Here is a 22,917-nt window from a genome sequence, read left to right as displayed (position 1 = left end):
GCCTTTCTCTTGATGTAGAACCTAACAAAAAATTATCAATGAATCAATGAACAATCCTAAGAAGGAATATTGATATTTTAAACCCACTCCTCGTTACGACAATTTTAATGAAAAACGTTTGAACATGAAACCTAAGAAAATGTTTCATCGTTTAGTCTTGCAGATCAAAGAACATTCTGTTACAATCAAATTACCTGTAATGGAACCTATTTAAATAATGCAACATTGAATTGCCCACAAGTAGTGGATAAAACTAAATCTATCTACAATAAATGTGATATTCTGAAAAAAGATAATCAACATTTTCAAATACGTTGGTCATGCCTTTCGTAGAATCTATATTCTTACGGTTTGCTAACTTTTTATCGAACCATGTTCTTTCCAGCAAAATTGTGCTCCAGCATAATGCAAGATGTACTCACTTACGTAAATATCAGCTATAGAAACCTTGCATGATAGTGTTTTAATAGCGCACGGTATATAGTATTTTCACAGGAAATTTGATTTCTAAAGGTGAACAGTTACAACAAATCCCTACGTTTAACGCATATAACGGTGTTTGGAAAAACGTGGATTTTTTTATTAATCATATCTATTATTCCGTTGAATATGTATATAGGAAGAAGGAAAATATCGTGTGACTGGAGAAACTGTCAAAACTTCGTATGTCTTCACATGGCGAAAGTCACTGTCAGTATAAGACTATTTGCCATTTTTCAACTCCTAGATGCACCAAATATAGTAGTGGAACACAAGTTATTTCTTCTAAGTCTGTAGGCATCTCCCAATCCATTGATTTCTTTCACAGCGAGCTTACGTTAACATTAGGTTAAAATATATAACTTCACACCTCTTAGGTTCTTTTACACAACCAACAGCGCATACTGATCTTCTTTCTGTTTAATATACTGTTTATTTCATGAGACCTGTGTAGTTGTTGAATTATTATGACCCGGTACTTGACACAAATGCTCACTCAATAACATTAACATCCATAAGAATAACGCTCAGTAATGGAAACCTCTTGCTCTGAAAACAACATGTTTTAACTGTCATGGACAACACTTCAAATACCATACATGTTTGATTGCTACTTCATCTAAATCACTAAGAATGTAGACAGAATGAAGTGTGAAGTGCAAAAATCAATTCATCAAGAAAATCACTTTTCCTTCACGGTTATGTACAAATTCGTCCTATTATCATATTAAAGTTTATATTAAAATCTACAGTGACCTTCCTTTATTGAGATACTGAAATGAAATATTCAAATGTCTTTATTTTATTGTATAACTTTGACCTTTGTAATGTTTTGCCCTGCACAAGCATTGCACGTGTTGTAAATTAGTATTAAGGTTATATGTTTCTGTGACTTTTCGACGTAGAAATGCTATACTATAATCTAGTCTGAGAGTTTGACAATTGAAACACCTTTGATAATACTATATATTTCGGTACAAGATATTTCATTTTAACGTTATCTTTACGATAGTGTCATAATAGTGTGTATGATAGTGATAGTAGTGTGCATGATAGTAATTTGTGTATGATAGTGTCATTGAGAAACTATAGTTTTCCACACACATCGGAGCAGTATGTTGTATTCAAGTATCACTGAAATTAAAGTACGTTTACTCTCAGAATGAAAATGGAATAACTCGTCATTTGTGAACGAAATTTCAACATCTTAAACATATTTAATTTACTTTGCAGTGGAGCAGAAGAGATATATTTATTTGTACCTTTCTTGATTTACTGTTGTGATATACTCTTAATTCATTGTATGTAAAATTGACAAATGTATCAATCTTCTCATTGGCAACTGTGAAACCGTCATATGTTATCTCTCCCTCACGTTCTGGCCAATATTTTCCAACGTTCACCTGCAAAACACACATAAAAGGAACTGGTAAACGTATTTCCCAAATAAACAACAGATTACATAAATTATTTTTATTTTTTTTAAAAAAAAGATAAATGTAATAGTTGAAAGAAATGTGTATATAGATGGATGCAATTTATTCATTCTTTCGGATGAAAGCTGTCAACCTTAACTTTTTTTTAATCATTGTATCACCGAGTTTACAATATTTCGAGTTCAAATTTAACAAGTCTTAAGTAAGTAAATTATAAGTAATATTCTGCCTCTAACCCGCTCTGCGCACAACAAGCGTGTCATCATCTACAAAGGAAACATTAACTCGCTTCCAGTCTCTCTCTCCCTCCCTCTCAGGAAATTGTAATAACTATAAAATATCGTGTCCATAGTTTGAAAATGCATTTTATTACCACACTCCCTAACCGTATTTCAATGATTCCTGGTAAATAAGTTTAGTATGTTTCGTATTTTCCACACGTATCTCGTACAGGTATCTGAATATAAGGTGTCCATAGAAGAGCTAAAAGTCAAACATACATTTTTAAGCAAAAAACTTGAAAAGTTTACAGAAGTTATGGATCGTAATACATGTCTATATTATTAGTAGAAAACCTGGTTCATTCTAAAGACAATGACTACGAACCATAAATCTAAATAATTTAGAGTAAAAGCAGAAAAAAGCTTCGAGAGTGAAACTGCAAGATTTGAAATGGTATAATATTAAAAGGTTATTTACCTTTGAAAAAATAATGAAGTCGTCTTTAAGATTTGATAACGAGAAATACAGAACAAACATTTTTAAGCTATACTATGTAGTTATCCAACAATTGTAGGCAAGGATTTAATTAGTTAAGGCTTTCCATTGTTTTCTAAAATTACTAATGTAATTTATTTCGTCGTCAACAATTTATGACATAAAAATTACATGTGTGTTCCCTAAGAACATTTCTTGCGAACAATCGAAAAATTTATATTATAACTTTATATTATAACGACTAAAATTTTACGCTAACAAGTTTTTATTTGGTATGGTAGTTAAACGTATCGTAGCTGAAGTTATATATACATTTCATAATCTTGCAGCAGTTAAATCAATTTTTACTCTTTATCAAACAAAAACAGGCGCGTATCCGGAAATTTTCTATGGGGGGATGAAAATTTTGGGGCAAAATTGAATACAACATAGGCCTATTTTGTGTTGAACATGAATCCAGAAATGCAAGTATGGCTATTACACACACACACACACACACATATATATATATATATATATATATATATATATATATATATATATATATATATATATATATATATATATATATATATATATCATGCGCAGGAGAAAAGTAACAAGAACAGAGATAGAGACGAATTGGAATGAGGCTGCAAAGTGTTCCGCTGTAATAACATATCTCTTGTTAAAAGTGTTTGCTGGTGTGTGTGTTTGTGGTGGGAGGGTAAAGGTAAAGAGGGATGGGACGTTCTGTTGTAGATATGCTGACTATCGTCCTATATTTCTACAAGAGACGTTAAGTGACAATATTATGAGTTTTTGTCTTATCGCTGCAAGTACATTAAAAAAAACTTTACACTCAATGGGAGGCTTGAGCCGGGTGAGCCCTCACAAATACGCCACTGAACAAACTATATCATTACTTACAAATATATATTGCCTTATCTACTCATCAGTATAATGAAAGTTACTAATAGTAGAAAAAGCAATTGGATGGATGATTTCTCGTTTCAGAAGTTCCGATTTCCCTGTATACTTTCTACGAAATGTTTATTAATTACGGTTGTATACATTTTAGAAATTTCTTTTCATTAGTAATCAGGATTCATTGAAGTTATATAATAATTTTTTACCGTTTTCTCTATGGCAGGATTGAATACCGAAACAACAACAAGAACTTTTTCGTCCCATATCATTCTCCAAAAATCGATTATGGTATTAGGCTTAGGAAGTTGAGTTGCTATGTAAGCTTCAGATTTGTTGTATCCCTGAAAATAAATTATACAATTAGTTACAAAGAAACATGTAGATATGTAATAAAACATCAGTGTCACTTTCAATATGTAAAAAATACACGATTTAAAGCTATGTAGAGTATGGCAATTTTTTAATTTATAAATTAAATCCCACTAATAAAATTATATTCTGCCCTTGTAATAGAGTACATGCCCGATGTTGTACTCTAACATCGCGTATACTGTCTTTATGTTGTATAAGAACATTAATTAGATATAAAGCAGAGGTAGTTGTTGTAATGTTTACAATTTACAACACTTATGCAATTTATTGAATACTTAACGCTTAAATTCTCTAGTTCATGATTTCAAGGAAAAAATATTAGGATCTTAACTACTTATAAAATAAACTGGATCATTATTGGAAACTTTGACAGAAAAGACTAATTACACTAGAATATTTGTTTTCGCTGATATCAATCTAAACTGCATCTATATAACTTACAAGCTATTGTAGCACATGTGCTTAATTCAATGCAACTTACTTCGATATAACATGTGAATTATTGCAACAACATCTAACACTTGCATAAATATAACTTGCACTAAAGAAACATATGTCGATGTTAAAGGTTTCTATATATCTTATAACAACATAATTTGCATTTAGAAATTTATATCATTATCATATAACTATTCAACTCAATCACCCAAATTTTAGCAATTTTCAATCCGCCCTCGTACATGTTACAATTCCTGAAGTTATTTGTAGCACTGTTCATGTGCTTATTTGGCGAGATGAATGTTAACTACTTAGCTATCGCAACTTCCCCAAATCCTTCATTTCTGTGTTTAGAAATGGTGTCAGTGCTTCTGAAATACACCTTTACAGAAACCCAAATCGGGAATTTACCGACATCCACTTCAAGAATTGTTTCTCCGTTAACAATAATAATAATTTAAAAAATTAATTATATAGATTTTTGTTGTAGTGAAGAAAGATTCTTTCTTAGGTTGCTAGTTTCTTTCGTTTTGGGGAATAGAGAACAAATATATATCCTTTTCTTTTCGTTCTATCAATTTTGATCAGAGCACGTAGAAAGAATACTTGGGTGTGTGGTAAACAGTGCTCTTTAGTCGGTAATCGTAACAATAGTGCCAAAAATGTATTACGAAAGAGCTAGAAAATCTATCTCACATATCATGTAAACATTATTATAATAGGCCAATTATCATGTTTTAACGATCAACCAATCAAAGATCTGAGTAACGTAAATTTAAGGAAATATAATTGAGATATGATTAGTCGTAAAGTTATGGTAGTGCACCTGTGTTTGTTAAAAATAAATTAATGTAATGACGTAGTACATTGCAGCTCAAAGTGAACTTTTCTGTGTCATTTATTTATATTGTGAAACTTCTAGCTAGATGAGCTAAGTTAATAAAATCAGAATTCGGAATAGACTCCCACCACCGGATTATTTATAAAATCCTCTAATTGACAACAGTATTTACAGAAATACTGTAGTAGAAAAATACACTTTTATCTACATTTTAGGTACAAAATTAGATAATCCTTGACTGTGTGGTCGCGGACAGTATCTCTATAGAGCCTCGCAGTAGGCTAAGCAGAGTGGCATTGGAAACTCCAAAGCTCCGAAGCAAGAGGTGAGGGGGATAAATGTCACAGAACTCCGTAGAAGGCCAAGCAGCTGAGGTTGAAATCTTGACAGAGCCCCGTAGCAGACTAAGGCAGGGAAAAAGAATAGCCAAGAGTCCCTCAACAGACTAAAGGCTTTGAGGTAGTTTAACTCCTAGTACCCAAGCAAGCAAGAGGATGGACGATGAATCGAAGGCTGGTGAGGATCCACTGGTTGCTGTCCAATATATAGGCCTCTCAAAGTGCGGTGGCGCTGCTGTCGTCCTGTCATCATCTGTTTTGTATGAGGTGCTGGTGGTCTGTCGTCTGCTACTCGTAGTAATCCCACGTGGTGTCTAGTACTCCGACGTAAATACATGTGTTGATGTTTACAAACAGGAGCGTATTGTATTGTTTGTACACAGAAGCACGTGATGTATTGCAATATATACGTTATAAAATTTTATAACTTTATCGAAGAATCTGTGCAGAAACTGTCGTTATACGCAGTGAAAATGAATTACCTTATTTCCAGGAAACAGTGAAATATTCGTGCTCTCACGAAATCGCAACAGCGTTCGTGTGACTATCACGAAAAATCGACGAATCTACAAATTCAAAATATATCATATTTTTATACAACGATTTTGTGATATCGTTTTATACAGCAGTGTCTAGTGCTTAAATATTTTTGTGCAATATATTCAGGTAATATGTAATTGCATGTATAGTCCATTACACATAGTTTCGTAAATAAATATATCTGCACAGAGTATTTTTGACTTTCCTGCATTATACCTTTTGCGAAAGTACGAACCATATTTTTAAGAGATCATCTAACTTTCCATATGAAGTAAATTCATGGAAATCAATGAAATATTTTATTCTGTATTTAGTATTAGTTCAAATACAATAGAAGTATTTTGTTATTATTGTGTCTGTTTGTGAGTGGTTAAAATGATGATTGAATGTTACTTCTAACGATACTTCATTATCATGTTCTATCGATTAGATCTAGACCAACTATAATATAGTAAAGGAATCGAAAAAGATCTCACTGTGACTGTAGTATGTCATAGTTGGAACTTAACTCAGAATAGTGGAATATGGTTCTACCTAATTGAATGTACAGTGACCTATCTAAATATAAAGTTTTTCTTTCTCATCTACAAAATCAGAGAATCGAACCTTGCATGATATAGTGATACATACATCTGGTGATCAGAAAAATGGAAACACCTGTAGTTGGCAACACGTCAGATGTATGGGTTGGCAGTGGTGTCGTGGCACCCGCAACGCCGGACCGCTGGTGGTGCTGTGTTAGGTCGGTCTCAATACTACGTCAGGCGCAGTGAAATAGCAGTGTCCAGTGGCTGCAGCAGACGGAGGTAGTGTAAAATGAGAGACCTCAAGATTTTCAAAGAGGGCAAATTGTTGGTACGCTGTTATGTGGAGTGAGTGTAACGGCAGTGGCTACTGTGTTAGGTGTGTCGCGTGGACAGTGTCGAAGGTGATGACGGCCTACACAACACACGGGAAATCACATCGGGGAAGCGGAACAGTGGGCGGAAGAAAATCATGAGTGACAGGTCTCGCCAGGTATTAAAGCGCATTGACACGCAGAACCGTCGTGCCACTGCGGAGCAAGTGACGGAGGAACTCAATCAGCACCTCCCCCATCCTGTTTCGAGAATCACAGTCCGCCGCGAATTACATGACATGAACTTACGGGGTCGTGTTGCACGAGCCAAACCGCTCATCAGGGACTATAACGCTTTCGCACGCCGCAAATGGTGCCCCGCCCATGCAACTTGGACCGTTCAGGACTGGAAACGTGTGATATGGTCCGATGAGTCATCCTTCACCCTATTCCCAACCACGGGCCGTGTTTATGTGTGGAGAACGCCCAAAGAAGTTTATGATTTGCAGTGTCTCCGCCCAACTATGAAACATGGCGGCGGCTCGGTGATGCTGTGGGCCGCCATATCATGGTTTTCATTGGGTCCTGTCGTCATACTTAGCGGACGAATCACTGCCAACGATTATGTCGCAATTTTAGGAGACCACTTGCATCCTATGGTCTGGATGTTGTTCCCGGACAATGACGCCATCTTCCAGGATGATAATCCACCCATTCACACAGCTGGCGTTGTTGCAGCGTGGTTTGAGGAACATCGGGATGAAGTTCAACACCTTCCCTGGCCCGCCCAATCCCCAGATCTCAACATAATTGAACATCTGTGGTCCGTCTTGGAAACACTACTCCGGTGACGATTTCCACCTCCATCCTCTCCCACAGAACTGGCAGATGCCCTGCACGAGGAATGGTGTAAAATTCCACTTACTACCATTCACGACCTCTACGCCTCCATCCCACGTCACATCAAGGCTGTTCTGAAGGCGAAAGTTGGCTTGATACCATATTAATCTGGTAAGTTGCAATTTCGTTCATGTATATCCATTTTTCTGATCACCATCTGTACATGTATACAGGGCTGCCCATAGTTATGTATATGAGTTTTCAAAGTCTGTAATAGAGAAACTAACAACAAAATTTGAACATAAACACATTATTCTCATAACTTTTCTTACATGAATTTTAATCTCTGTTCTCTATGACCATCGAAATCGATTCATTCCGTGAGATGAAGAAAACGCTTTCACAAGCAGTTTGACAGATCCGTACTAGTACTTTGTGGAATTCTTCTGTGATAGCTTCTTGTAATTCGTCCAAATTGCGTATGCGATGTTGATACTCTTTGTCCTTTAAAAAGTCTGGTGATGTCAAATTGGAAGATCGAAGTGGCTACTACACATACTCACAAGGTACAAACTGATCCAGAGACAACCGTTTCGCCATCCTAGACTGTTGGCATACACTAACGGTTCTAAGTCCAGTGACCCTTATCCCCATTCTCAAGTTATACAGTGTTACCATATCGAATTTTTTTGTCTAGAATTACAAAACTTTTGTCAGTGAAACATCACATATGTGCCTCCCTGTAGTTTCAAATATAGAAGACAAGTTACACTGTCCAAGGTGCTCAATTATAACTGAATGGCTCCTAACTCTTTTGACTATATCCACAGTTATCATAAATTCCATGAACAAATATTCCAAATTATTGTAATATATATATATATACTAATACTTACATCGATATAACTAGCATTTATATAGTCGGAAAACTCATCGTTTGGCAGCTTCTTTAAAACTACTCTATTTTCATCATCTGAAATGAAAATGAATATCCAACAGTCAGTAAGTTTATTTTTTACCAGAAACAACATAGGGAACAACACAGAGTATCAAATTCAGAGAGTTCTTCTTTCCGCCATGATTAAATTATTAACACGTCCCAACATTGATGCCATAGAAGACATGATCATCTAGTTTACTGTACAACTTCCTCAAATCAGAATCTAACATCTCATATCAAAAATGGGACTTATTATGAATTAGTCACGACATAACTAGCGTCCTACTACCAAACCGTTACTTAATAGAAAGAACAACAGATCTAAGTGACTTCTCAAGCTTTGTCAACCTACTACAAATAATTAAAATCAAATAGCACAGTATTTATTGACTTATCACAAAGCAAAAATTATAAATTTAATTTTCTGTTTTCTGAATTGATCGTCTTGAAACAAATGTCTTTGCCCCTTCTACGTGACAAACATATTCTTTTAGCACATTTTGGAAACGCTAGGTAGCAACCAAAGAATAACATGCTGTTTGAAACAGTAAAAATTAATATGCCATCTAAGGATGTTACGTAAACCTGAGTAAGAAAGACAGAGAAAACAAACCATGTATAACACAATTATAATTCTGATGTTTAAGTAATGATTGCCAAGCATGAAGAAGAATCTAATAGTTATCGTGGTATAGTAATAGTCCTAATCAATGAAATACTTAAGTTTAAAAAGCTTCCTCCACAGAATTTCATTCTTGATTCGTGAATTTGGATCATAATGGAATTAATTTAGCTTGGGTAGACATTTCTAATCTTGGCCGATTGCATTTTGGACATATTTTCAAACGGTGGAGTACTTTAATAATGACATCATATTTCGTGAATCGTGAGGGGTGTATTCAATTTTATCGCGTTAAACCATGGCCAAGTAGTCTTATAAAAATAGAAAATAATCTATCAGAGCAATCCTTCTGTCATTTTAGAAATTGACTGTCATTATATAGGAAAATATGATACAGAATATTCTTATGGAAACTATAATAAAAAAGCATGAACATATTAAATTGAACAAAACAAAGTAAGTTTTATTCTCATACAGTAAAGGACGTTTGAGATTAGTAAAAATGGAAATAATGATTGCAGATAGATAAATATACAAAACTAGTAGAAAACTACACGTCCTGGTCTATCAAAAAATTTAAAGTGGCTGAGAACGCACATTATGTAGTGCCTGATACTACAGTTTATAACGCCAAGGAAACTGAATTTGTCATTTCTCTTATCGAGTATGGACCGAAAAATGAGGAGAAGAAAACACCTCTATGGACTAGAATTCTTGTCTTGATTTTCGAAAATGCCGTCCCATTGAAGAATGTTAGATTTTTGCCAATAATACAACATCCTGTCACAAACTAAACAATATATATATAGCTGTAAATGACTCCCAAAATGAGCTTATGCTCTCCTTGAAGACCAATCAATTTTGCCACTATTTTGTGACGAAGGTCTCTTTCGCTCTGTCACTGAGATTCATATGAGAATGAAGAATTAACTTACCTTTATCGAATGATGGTATTTCCTCATGATAAAGCTTGAATTGTGATGTACACGAAGTTACGTAACTGGGTGTAATATAAAGAATGCATTCATTGAGACCGCAATCTCTGCACCCAAGACTATGAAGTCCGTATCGTGCTAAACTTATTATTGTCGATTTTTACAAAGTATGTTCAATGTGTTTTATGCTATAGAATCTGCCTTGAATGGACTTCTGGAATAATACTGACAAATTAGGTTTCACGGATGTTACAGAAGACTGTATAAACTACAGAATGCCTTCATCCAAATGATACGACACGAAACTATACAACATTCATTGTATTTTGTTCAATATTACAAACCTTGAGAGGCAAGTTTTAAGAAAACATCAAAGAGTGCAGGAATAAGACAGAGATTCAGAAGTACTGTACATGGGTATTTTCAATAGGTCTAGCAAAACAATTAATACATGCTGATAAAAAAAGGACTACAAATTGCTTTGAAGCCTGCGTAATCATTCATTCCTGAGTTTCATCAATTTGGTTGTATAAATTATGTAAAATACGAGTTGCAATTCAACCTTTATAACACATTCATTCATGGTTACTTTGTGTCAAAGGCAAAGAAGGACCGATCAATGCTGTGGCTTCCAATGTGAAATTAAAACAAACCATTGAGAGATGAGCATTAAGGGAATTGTAGATCAAACACGTAAAAGTGACTATGTTACTCATTGGTAGTTTACCACGAAGTGTTTTCTTGTTTGCAATGTTTTCAGAGTGGTAAGTAACTTTATACTAATGGACTACCGTGAAATTACAGGAAAACAAATAAGATGTTTTTATAGAAATGTCTTCACATAGGTCATAATTATAAACATAGCAGGATAAATTAGTATTAAAAGTAAAATTGTCGATTGACCTATTATTAAAGCTGACCCTTCACGTTATAATTCGGAAAGTGCTACACAACTTGCAACCAGTAGAGCTCTATTAATGGTTTCAAATTAAGTTCTTTTCCAGGTTCACAGAGAATAAATGTGCACAAAGAACATGCTTAGATGGGCAAATAAAACATACGTATATTATCAAATCAAACATACGACAACAGTCTCTACTTTCAGTGTATAAGTTTCAAATTTTGTTACATAACAATCTTTTAACATACTACTACAGATTCTACAGAAATATATTATTGTAATATACTGACAAAATGAAGCTCCTTCACCAACAACACTAAATCATCCGTTCTAGTTTATACTCACAGGGCAGAACGTCATCATGCTGATTCTTTTCCCTATTTTTTGTTAATTGTGCATAAATCCAGGGCTTCGTTTGTCCGTGATGGAATAACTGGAAAGCAAATACCAGGAATTTTAAAATGATCTATTGGAAAAGATACGAAAACATATACAAATTATCTAACTGGAAACTTAAGCAGAAACGTCTTTAATTATTGTTTGTTGGTATATTATACTATTCATTTTTTATATGATTAACTGATTTCTTTCTTCTCTGAGTAATTTTCCGGATCGTTTTACCGTTAATTTTGTGTTACACAGATCAATTTTAAAGTATCCAAGGAAAATAGCATGTTTGATGTAGAGCTGCTGCTGAGTACAACTATAATTAAAAAATGTTATGACACTCTGTTTCCTTAAAAGGTCTTTTGTTTGTTTGCCAGGTATTTTATTCACAAAAGAGCTTTAAATCTAATATGTATTTAAGGCTTCTTGTCCAAAAGAGGCAAAAAAAATAATTATTTCAAGAAGAGAATTTCGTTGTACCTCATTTAAACTTATTTAAATATAATTCAAATCAAACAATTGTTGATTATAATCTTCTAATAATGATTGAAATCAAACACTTTCGAGGAATTCCTAGAAACAATCTTCTTAAGATTCCACGAGCATAACATTGCTGAATACAAATAAGTTTGTAAGTTTTGCAACTCGAATTTATTTTCTTAGCACATTAAGTAATAGCGAAACGTTCCACTACTAACGCACCGTTAATTAAATCTTTATTATGTATAGTCCATGTGTTTTCGCAAATTTACTACTGTGTACTTAGTAAGAGGTACGTGTATCTTAACTAAATAGCACTTGTTCGATCACCATGAGGGTACTGAATTATCCTCGTCATACAATCATGGAAATGCGGCTCAAAGATTCTCCTTCAAGTATACACTTGAGGCAAACTGAGTTTAAAAGTAGTCGCAAATCATGCTAACCATATCAATATCTTACGTAATGAGGTCCTAAAAGAGTGAAATGCTAGCTTGAAACAGGCCCTGGATCACCTATCGTTTTGTACTTGTTGTATTGTGTGCATATTTTTTATTTTCTTTTGCATAATTCGTGGGAAATTTTCCGGTTAGTGCATTATGCGTTCTAGTTTTATTAATCACTTTAGAAATATATATTTTACCTACGTTCATTAGTGTTACCAGCTGGTTGTAGATTTAATAAGTGCCTTCTTGTCAACACGTTCTTGGTTTGAAAGTATTATCAAGGAGATTTTTTATCAACAACAATGTGATATTACTTATTACAACAATGTGATTTATCAATTTATTTTATATACTTCTTGTTTTCTTCATTACCATTGACAAAAGCCGCTATTCAATTACTAAAATATACCATTTAACAAAAATGTTAATGCATATTTCAGTACGTAAAATAAAGTTTATATAATGAAATTTTGTTATTTATAGTAATTCGCAAATAAGATCAAGAACTAAGTTCGGAAAGTAGCACATCATAGTATAGCTATGTTTAGCATTTAGTTTCTTGTATATTCTATAATATCCTTTTCTACAAAAAAAATAAGTCTGTATATCTAATACTGATAGATTACATTTACTTAAGGCCGTAAGGAATTTTTTACATTACAGGAAAAATCTTGAAATACACATCAATCATTTCTAAATACTCATCCCTATATTATCAAATTTTCATTTTGCTTATTTGGGCAGCAGAAATAATCTTTATCAATACGTACGGTACTCAAGTATACTAATTTATGTTTTACCTTTAGTCAAATAAGAAATTCAGTAACGTAAATTATCTTAATGATATGTGACATTTTTCACTTACATAACTAAATATGATAATTTTATTCCAAGAGTTCAGTTGCACACTCTTTTAACAGTAATAATGTTTGGCAACAATAAAAACTTACCTCGTATTGACGTTGAAGCTCTCCACTCTTCAGACTGGATTCTACATAATTCTGGAGATCACCGATGTCGATTTGGCAGCTAAGCTTCTGCGAGGCTACCTCGTATATGTTTTCTTCAACGGAAATCGATGTATTCCTTCCATATCCATCTGAGCATATTTCTATAAATTACGTTACAAGTTACAAATTATAAGTTCCTAGTTATGAAGAGATGCAAGAATTCGGAAAATACCGAAGTTTATTTCCTACTGCCTTCTTACCTGTGAAATATTTGACTTTCTGAACTTTTCAGCTTTGATGAGAAATTGCACCTATCTCTTCCCATTATCATACGAGAAAACATTTAATTATTTTATACTATAAAAATATGAGAAGTTCAATAATAATAATTAAGGGTAATTCCTCACTAGATAGAAAGTAAAAAGGGCAAATTGGTGGTGCCATAAATTTTCTAGTTCAACCGAATTATCTATAGAGATATTAAAGCAGTGTTCTACGATTTAAAAAATAGTGAAAATTTGATTGTAGTAGCAATAACAATTCTGAAAATTAAGTAGTTACTCATAGTGGAACAAAATTTCTGTTTAGAACTTATGTACTCGTATAAACTAACACGTCAGTTAAATTTTAAGCTTTATTGGAACTGAAGACACTTTTAGTGTGCATCTACCTTTATGTATGCCATTTAAAATGCATCTACCCTTATACATTTGAAGCCGTTAAAATTGGATCGGAACATAGTTGCAAGCTCCATACCCAAGCTTTCCTATTTCAAACAATTGACATGATATAAAAAAGAAATAACAAATTATGTAAATAATGAGTTTTAACTTAAGTTAAACTAACTAACTAACTAACTAACTCTATGGCCTATGGAACCCGGAGGATCAATGCCGCGTTTACAAAAGCTCTCCGCTGACTTCTATCCTTAGCCAACTGCATCCAGTTTCTACTTTGTATTCCAATCTCTGCGAGATCCATCTTAATATTGTCCTCCCATCTGCGCCTGGGTCTTCCTAATGGTCGTTTTCCGATTAGTCTTCCACTCAAGACTTTGAAAGCGTTTCTACTTTCTTCCATTCTAGCTACATGACCCGCCCACCGAAGCCTCCTAGACTTGACGACCCTACCAATGTTGGCTAAACCGTATAAATTATGTAGTTCCTTGTTATGAAGTTTCCGCCACTTCCCATTAAACTTAAGTTAAACAAACATCAAAATTACCGCTTATGATTATTAGTTTGTAAGCCAAACTTACATTAGGTTCCAATAGAAATTATAAAGCTCACACAAAAGAGAGTTTTGAACGGAGAACAAGATGCAAATTGAAACTTATATCAAAATAAATATAAGTTTATATAAGTTTTTAGTCTATGTCACTTTCTTGTCCTATATGTTTCTTGATCTATAATCTGTTTTGTTCTATATGTTTCTTAGTCTATGATACTGTCTAGTTGTATATATTTCTTGGTCTATTATACTTTCTTGTTAGACATGTTTCTTGGTCTATGATACTTTCTTCACGTATACATTTCTTGTTGGATGACAATCTTGTATATGTTTCAGGGACTATGATACCTTCTTCTTGTATTTGTTTCCTGGTCTATGATACTTTCTTGTTGTATATATTTCTTGGTCAATGATACTTGCTTCTTGTATACGTTTGTTTGGTCTATGATACTTTGTTGTTTTATATGTTTATCGGTATTTGATACTTTCTTGTTATACATGTTACTTGGACTATGATACTTCCTTGTTGTATATATTTTTTGGTCTATGATACTTCTTTTTGCATATGTTTCTTTGTCTATTATACTTTCTTGATGTATATGTTTCTTGGCCTGTGATACTTTCTTGATGTATATGTTTCTTGGTATATGTTACTTTCTTGTTGTATATGCTTCTTAGTTTATGATACTTTCTTGTGTGTTTCTTTGTCTATTATAGTTTTTGTTGTATATGCTTCTCGGTGTCTGATACATTTTGTTATACATGTTTCTTGGTGTATGATAATTTCTTGTTATACATGTTTCTTGGTATTTGATACTTTCTTGTTATAGATGTTTGTTGGTCTATGATACTTTCTTGTTGCATATATTTCTTGGTCTATGATACTTTCTTGTTGTATATCTTTCTTGGTCTATAATACTTTCTTGTTGTATTCCAGTATTATTTAAGTAATCATGTCGAAAACACGTGACAAGATATATAAATTTCAGCATTTTGACAAGGTAATTAGAAAGGAATATGGCCGTTGTTATAGATTGGATTGCATAATTTACACCATTGGAAAGAAAGTTCGAAAGCTAATGAAGATATGCACCCCGGCTCAACATAGGTCTCAAAAGTAGTGAATGTTGTAAAGGGATTTTTTAGTTGTAAAATGCACTATAGAAAGGATGATACTACTTGAGTAAGAAAATCACCAAAAGCCAGAAAGCGAAACATTCTTTTAAAAAGTCTGCTTTGTAGATAAGAAAACCTTTGTTCAAACCAAAGTCTGCTTTTCTGCATCTTTAGAGCTACGTAATGGACTATTAATGCAAATGGCTGAATCACAAAAGTTTCAGGATTGGCATACGTACATAATTTGAAGACTTCATGTCACGTAAGAAAAGCAGTACAAGCATTAGATTGTGTTCGGAGCACATACATGGATAATGGTATTTAGCACTTTAAAAAGATTGCGCAATAATTGTTTGCCTTACCTATATGATTTTATGTAAGTGCATAAAGAAATCAAATTTACGAACATTTTTCTTTACATATTTCCTTTAGGAGCCACGTAAGAATTGAAAACAATTTTTTATGAGATGTTACTGGATAGTGATCACAATACAATAACCTAGTTCAAGAAATTTCGTTAGTTTCGAAAGAACATCGCCGATAAGTCAAAGTCAAATAACGTACAATTGTTGACTTTGAGGTTGTACTTCAAGCTATACAGGTAAATACAACGACTGCTACTCGAGCCTTATTGTTAAGCTCAGCGTCTCACAGCTCAGGTTAGTTCCATGTATTTGCGATCTCAGCAAAAGCATCCCGAACTGCCGCATTGTGTTTTATGAATTGGCTCAAATGTTCTGCAGCAAGAGATCCGGTATAAACTCTAGAAACTTCCGAGAATTGAACTGATGTCGCATACAGCATAAAGTACGGAACTTGCCTCAATAGATTTCTTACTTGCTGCAGTCTGTCGCTCGCTTCCTGTACTTCTGATGCTTCAACAAACAGGAGAAAGTGGAAGGTCCATTGCAGCGGATATTTACCTTGGATAACGAGAACAAAATCGATCGAAGAATTGTTCGAAATGTAGCTTAATAAGATAGATTAACTCTACCAATCATAGACAGGTTTGTAACTTGACGCAAGAAGCAAGTAAATGGTCGGTATGGCTGCAAATTTGTTGACTCACCTTTCTATTATTATGTTGCAATAGGAAAACATACAATAAAAATATTGTCTAATAACAGTCAAAATGAATCTATGATTTCTTAGATTTTAGACTGAAAATAAAAGTAACAGTGTCGGTGCCAGAGTCTATAAAATAGTGAAAAAATAGCCAGTGTATATTTGTTGCGTGTTATTTTCGTATGTCTGTTTACATAAACAATAGACATGGAATTTAATTATTATTGATTCATACGTGCCCGAAAATTAAAATAGTATACTTACTTTTACCAGCGCAAAATATAGAAGAAAGTAACATACGGATTTTGCCTCTTCCTCGCTGACAAGTTTGCCTGCTCAAGACTTTCTTCTTGCTATAAAAAAAACAAGTAGATGTCTTGTAATTGGACGCCTTTTTTTAATTTTTAAAACTGTCTATTACACGTATAAACAAAAATATATTCCCTATGACCTTTCTTGTCCGGCTTCTTACTAGAAAATGGTTTGCATACTCAAATTTAACTTTAAGCAAAATTTGAGCAATAAAGATTTTAGAAAATCTTCAATATCTGAATGATCTTGAGAGCAAAAGTACAATGATCTACGCTTATTTGTAGTCGTCAGTAGCTTATATATTTTGTAGCAGAAATCTTTTAGAGAAAAGTACAGTTCTCAATCTAACTTTATCTATGATTTTCCTTTCAAGTTCAGAGATGGACATACATGCGTGTGGAGAGAGGAACATAACACAACCCATACACTCATAACTGGATATTATGCGACTTATTAAACCAAGATGCCAGAGAAGAGCGAGACATGTCGCTTATGAGAAAAAGTAGCATCATGTCTTAAGCTAGTTAGGAAGAAACCCACTTTTCAAATGAGTACACTAAACACGTGCTAGCAGCGCAACGTCCATGTAAGGAAAAAATGACTTAAATAGTAGAAAACGGATTTAACTTAAAATAGAATTGTTAAAATGAACTGAAGTTAGGAAAACTACCAAAGATACGAAAATCGTTCCTGAACTATTGATAATAATGTGCTCTTATTAGGAACAACAGCGGCAACGGGAAGTAGATGTTCGACTCTTTGTGTATAGCTTGACCAAATGAGTAAAGAGTGTATAATTAATCAGAGTAAGGGATGCAATCGGCTACATGTCCTTCTGTCCCCTTCCAAACTGCACAATCGCATAATATTTTCGTAGGAAGGAGTCTAGAAAGCCGAGAAAAATTAGATTTATATTTTCGCTGAACAATACGGAATTTTATAGTTCTTTTGAGATTGCTGATTGCCATTTCGGGAGACCTCGGGTTCATAATTGGTGAATAATTGAAGGGGTCTTAAGAAAGAAACCTCTTCCGAAACTAAATTGGGATATCATGGCTCTTATTAGTTGTTGTTACTGTAATGGATGAATGGTCATGGTGCAGAATAACAGCTGCTTCCAGTATACTCAAGGTACTCTTGTTGTTAAATATGGTTCTGATTAGAAAACTTTGGTTGAAAATCTAGAGCGATTAAAAGATAATATACAGCAAGAACTTTGCAAAGTATACTGTATACATCCTAACTAAAATTTGCTGTATACACTAAACAGATTCAGTGTATTCTTCTTAATCATCTGCGATATTAATATCCTGGCCCTTTCAGTCATAAAATTAGTTAACGATAAAAACTACTTAGTAATAACAAACCCTATATAGAGGGTAACATTTACAATTTTCCTAGCTCACTTGAGCTTGTATATTGAAAATTTGAGGGTAAAATATATGTCAGACATTAGAATGGTTGTAGGTACATGAGTTGATAATACTGATAGTTTGTAACACTGCCACCTTGCTGCTGAAAGTAAAATCAACGTGGAATTATGTTTGCAAGAATTGCGTCAGATTTCAGTGAAAATTGAAACTGATCGAATCGTTATTGAGAAAGTGTTCTAACAAATTGTTTCTTACATACGTCAAATTACTTCATTAAGCAGAAAGTACTACTTGTAATGTTGAGGAATATATTCGAATTAATTTGTCATCGTAATTTGGTGAGTCTGTTCTATGTTATTGTCATTTTTTTTTGAATTTATTATTTAAAGAGTAGAAATGTTAATATAGTTCGCCACCTAACTAAAATGTGAAGTATTTGCTGAGCTATTTAATTAGAAATTAACTGTAGATATTCTGACATTAAATTGTTTTCAGAAATGGTAACTGATACTGGAAACGTCAAAATTGCATTGATTCTGAAGTAAAAGGATAGGAGCATTTAAATTAGAGAGTAGTTGTTTATTACATTTAATTTGAATTGGTTGTTAACGTTACTTGTGTTTGGTTGTAGTGTTCCACATTTAATCGAAAATATTAATTTCTTTAAATTCCGTTACATGCTGCTTTTCATTCAACTTTATGAATTAGATTCGATGACGGAAACGTATGCTGATCACTCTCTGAATTGAAATACTCGGGGTGGCGCCTTATGGCCATTACCAGTTACGATGCGTTTATTCACACTATTTATTAAACACTCACGTCACAAGTTGCATGTTTCTTAGATTTTTATGCATAAGAGCAATACAAATTCGTTCTCTTACATAATTCAAAGACTAATGAAATGATTATATAATCAAACGTTATTTTCATAAAAAATTTCTTAGACTTCATCATCCCTGTTAAACATACAACAGCATCCAATAGCTATTCTGTGAATAGAATCTCTGTTATTTATTACAATCGTTGTGCAGTTAAAAGAATTATAAAAACTGCATGAGCTACAACAAAATGTTTTATAAGATTAATAGTGAAAAGTTAAAAAGAGTATATTCTGTTAATGACTTAGGTGTATTGCTAGATCATAAGTTTACACTTAAATGTCACATAAATAAAATTATTGCAGAGTCGTACAGGACACTAGGGTTCTTAATAAGGAGTACAAGAGACCTATATAATATCCAAGCTTTAAAACACCTTTTTATAGCTATGATTAAAAGTAAGTTGGAATACTGTTGTGTTCTTTGGGATCTTATTCACAAATTAAAAGGAAATAACATAGAACGAGTCCAATTTAAATTTTTGAAACATCTTTATTTCAAATTGTATCATATATCAGCAAATAAAAATAAGATCTCTTATTCTTCTCTTTTACTTAAATTTGATATGTATTCTCTTTACAGTAGACGTTTCCTTATTCAACAAACATATTTGTACAAGACAGTAAACTCAGCAACAGATAATTGTAATTTGCTCCAATATAAATATTTCAATATACCAAAATGACCGTTGCGTAATGAGATCTTATATTACAATTCACCAGGAGTCATTCATAGTTAGAGCTTGTAAGAATTTTAATCAGCTGGTTTCATCAGATTTGGATCTTGACTTCTGTTATCCTACCGCTGTATATTTGCGTATACTCAAAAATAATATTTTGAAACGACATTATATATGGATTAATTAAGTAATTAAGAAGTAATATCTCTAAGACTTATCTCTATGAGTTGAACTTATGCTGGAGACTTTTTTATTTTTCATAATCTTCATTTTTTTCATATTTTCATATTTTTCATATTTTTCATTTTTTCATATTTTTCATTTTTTTCATATTTTTCATTTTCTTTTAAATTTATACTATTAATATTTTAATTTGTTTTTATTAACTTGTATTTTTCCTTGTTTACATGTATTTTTATTTCTTTCAGTATATAGATATATATGTATTTCATATGTAATTATGTGTGTAAGCATATGTTCCTCTGTAAATGGAGTTTGGCTCTGTAGAGGACTATTATAAATAAATAAATAAATAAATAAAATAAATAAATAAATTTGATTTATAGAACGAGCATTATAGTTGAAATGTTTAGTTACATACCTGATCAAAATCACTAATATTATTGCAATGTAAACAACTGTAATGATGACACTTGTTCTAATTCCTACTGATGAATTGTTCTCTCGATTGTCTCCAACGATTACTGGCTCAGTGATAAACTTCTTGCTGAATAAGATATCGTCTTCAAAGGAATTCACAAGAATAACTGTCACCTGATATCGACAGCCTTCCTTAAGCTTACGATTGGAATAATTGCCAAATTGGCCATTTGCGAAACTGTTGTCTCCTATTGAAAATACATACGCTTTGTCTCCAGGCTGAAAAAAAGATTATATGCATGTACAGTGGTGTACATCAGAGTTTCTACCAATTATGACGCCACGATGTCATGAGTATCATGAAGATAATATTTGAAATTGTTACTAGTTTATTTAGTAGCACTTTAGATATTACCTGACTCACTTTCTAAATTGTTGATGTTCCTCAGTGTGCTTATATTACTCGCTAAAGTTCTGAAATACGGAGGTGAGCTTATTCAGGACTCTTAATGCTTTAACATTGAAGTACCAATCAATTAATGCATGTATCTTTTTTGAAGACAATAAAACATAACATCTCTCTGAGCCAGCTCTACCATGTGTGCAACACGTGCATTTGCATGCTGCGGCAAAACTTGTCATAACTATAATATTTAAACTAAATATTTCGTGTTGGAAACAGATTTCATCATAATAATAGTTAAATTTACCAAGCTGGCCTTCTATTTAAAAACTAGATTCATAAATCATGTTTAAATATCATGAGTTTAAGGTTGCTTGGACAGCGATAAAACAAATGGACAAACAAATCCCAGCATAATTGCATGATTGTTGTCAAATACAAGAACTAAATTCCCGAACAGTAGCTAACACCTGTTCCATTTATTTAGTTACCACAGTTTTGATATGAAAACTAGTATTGTCTTTGTCAGAAAGTTCCTTATCGTTGAAAGTGAAAACAAGTTTTTTTAAAAAAAAAAAAATAATAAACGTACAAGGAAAATCAAGAATGAAAGATAAAGGAGCTAGTTGCAGTGAAATTGCAAACTGATATATTGAAATTGAAGCTCCATATTGACTTCTATACAAAGGAATACCATCTTTTCTCTGATGTGTGTTCGTTTTTTCTTTCACTAGCATAGTAGATTATTATTTAAAGAAAAACATACACAACGAGATTGTATTTGTAGTGTTTATGGCTTTCTGAGTGCGTGTACCCTTTCTATCCCCTTCGTTGTTAATGATGGGGTATCATACTTAAAATCGTGGCTTTTAAAGTTTGTTCTTTCTGGAGAAAGAGGGTGATTGATGATGCCATTGCAGGGTTCGGCAAATTGCCTAGGGCAGGCCGTGCTGTGTCTTATATTCTATACTGCCATTAAGTAACATGCACTCAATACACAAAGGTCTTATTGAATATCAACCATATAACACTTAGTTCGCGTTCATAGTAATGTGTGAAGTAGAGTTTCCAAGAAAGAAAGAAAGAAAGAAATGTTAGAGAGAAAATAGAGAACGGTAGAAGAAAATATAAACAGATCTAAGGACCACTTAAGCAGAATTTTTAATGCATTGTAGTTTAGATATTTGTTTTGAAATGCCCGAAGAGATAACATAAAATCCTTGTTTATACGTGAAGTACGTTTTTGAAAAGCAAACATTAGTGTTCTAATGTGGTACTGAGTGAAAAACATTATATTGTACAGTCGCAATTTAAATGTGAATTTACTTCAAAATCAAACTTGCTAATTGTGTAGCACTTGAAATATTTCTCAGTGCAATTTCCATAACAAATTCTGTGTTCACCAAAACGAAACTAAACCATACAAAAGGAGCTAAAGATTATACTCACCTTAATTTCGCCAACTATGGTAGAAGATTTTCCTGAAAATTCTCGCAGAAACTTCTTCTTTACACGAGAATCATATATTGTCGAGTTATTAGAAGTAATTATATTATCACATCCATCCCCATCATCAAGAGCACTTACGATCACGAGGTAAACACTAAAAAAAGAACAAATCAATTGTAAAGTTGCAAGTAATTAGTATGTTTCAAAACTAAAAACTGAAACGTCTTTCAGCATATGAAATTAGTTGTCAAACAATTACCTTTTATTCGTAATGTTTCCAATGACTGCAAAATACATTCTATTTTCTTAAAATGTAACAACTAAACGTTATAGAGTGCTTACTACTTGTACAATTAGTTACGTATAATTAGTCTATTATATATCGATTACTTTATTAAA

At 33.0% G+C, this 22,917-nt stretch overlaps 1 protein-coding gene across 1 annotated transcript in view; it reads right to left on the bottom strand.

The window, feature by feature from the left end:
- The window catches only part of LOC145689687 (receptor-type tyrosine-protein phosphatase epsilon-like), a 62,733-nt gene extending 40,688 nt beyond the window's left edge, over window positions 1–22,045 (bottom strand). The window contains exons 1-9 of the mRNA XM_081763883.1: window positions 22,040–22,045; window positions 20,668–20,945; window positions 17,086–17,174; window positions 13,411–13,571; window positions 11,493–11,613; window positions 8,646–8,722; window positions 6,014–6,097; window positions 3,749–3,883; window positions 1,743–1,883 (exon numbers count right to left, since the gene is read on the bottom strand). Of these exons, the coding sequence (XP_081620009.1) occupies window positions 1,743–1,883; window positions 3,749–3,883; window positions 6,014–6,097; window positions 8,646–8,722; window positions 11,493–11,613; window positions 13,411–13,571; window positions 17,086–17,174; window positions 20,668–20,945; window positions 22,040–22,045 (1,092 nt within the window). The remainder of the gene's footprint in view (window positions 1–1,742; window positions 1,884–3,748; window positions 3,884–6,013; window positions 6,098–8,645; window positions 8,723–11,492; window positions 11,614–13,410; window positions 13,572–17,085; window positions 17,175–20,667; window positions 20,946–22,039) is intronic.
- Window positions 22,046–22,917: the final 872 nt, after the last annotated feature.

The sequence above is a fragment of the Thermobia domestica genome, chromosome 7 (genome assembly GCF_964235325.1).
Source record: "Thermobia domestica chromosome 7, izTheDome1.hap1.1, whole genome shotgun sequence".
NCBI classification, from domain to species: Eukaryota; Metazoa; Arthropoda; class Insecta; order Zygentoma; family Lepismatidae; genus Thermobia; species Thermobia domestica.
Note: the sequence above shows the minus strand (reverse complement) of the source record. Positions and strands in the feature narration are given on the sequence as shown.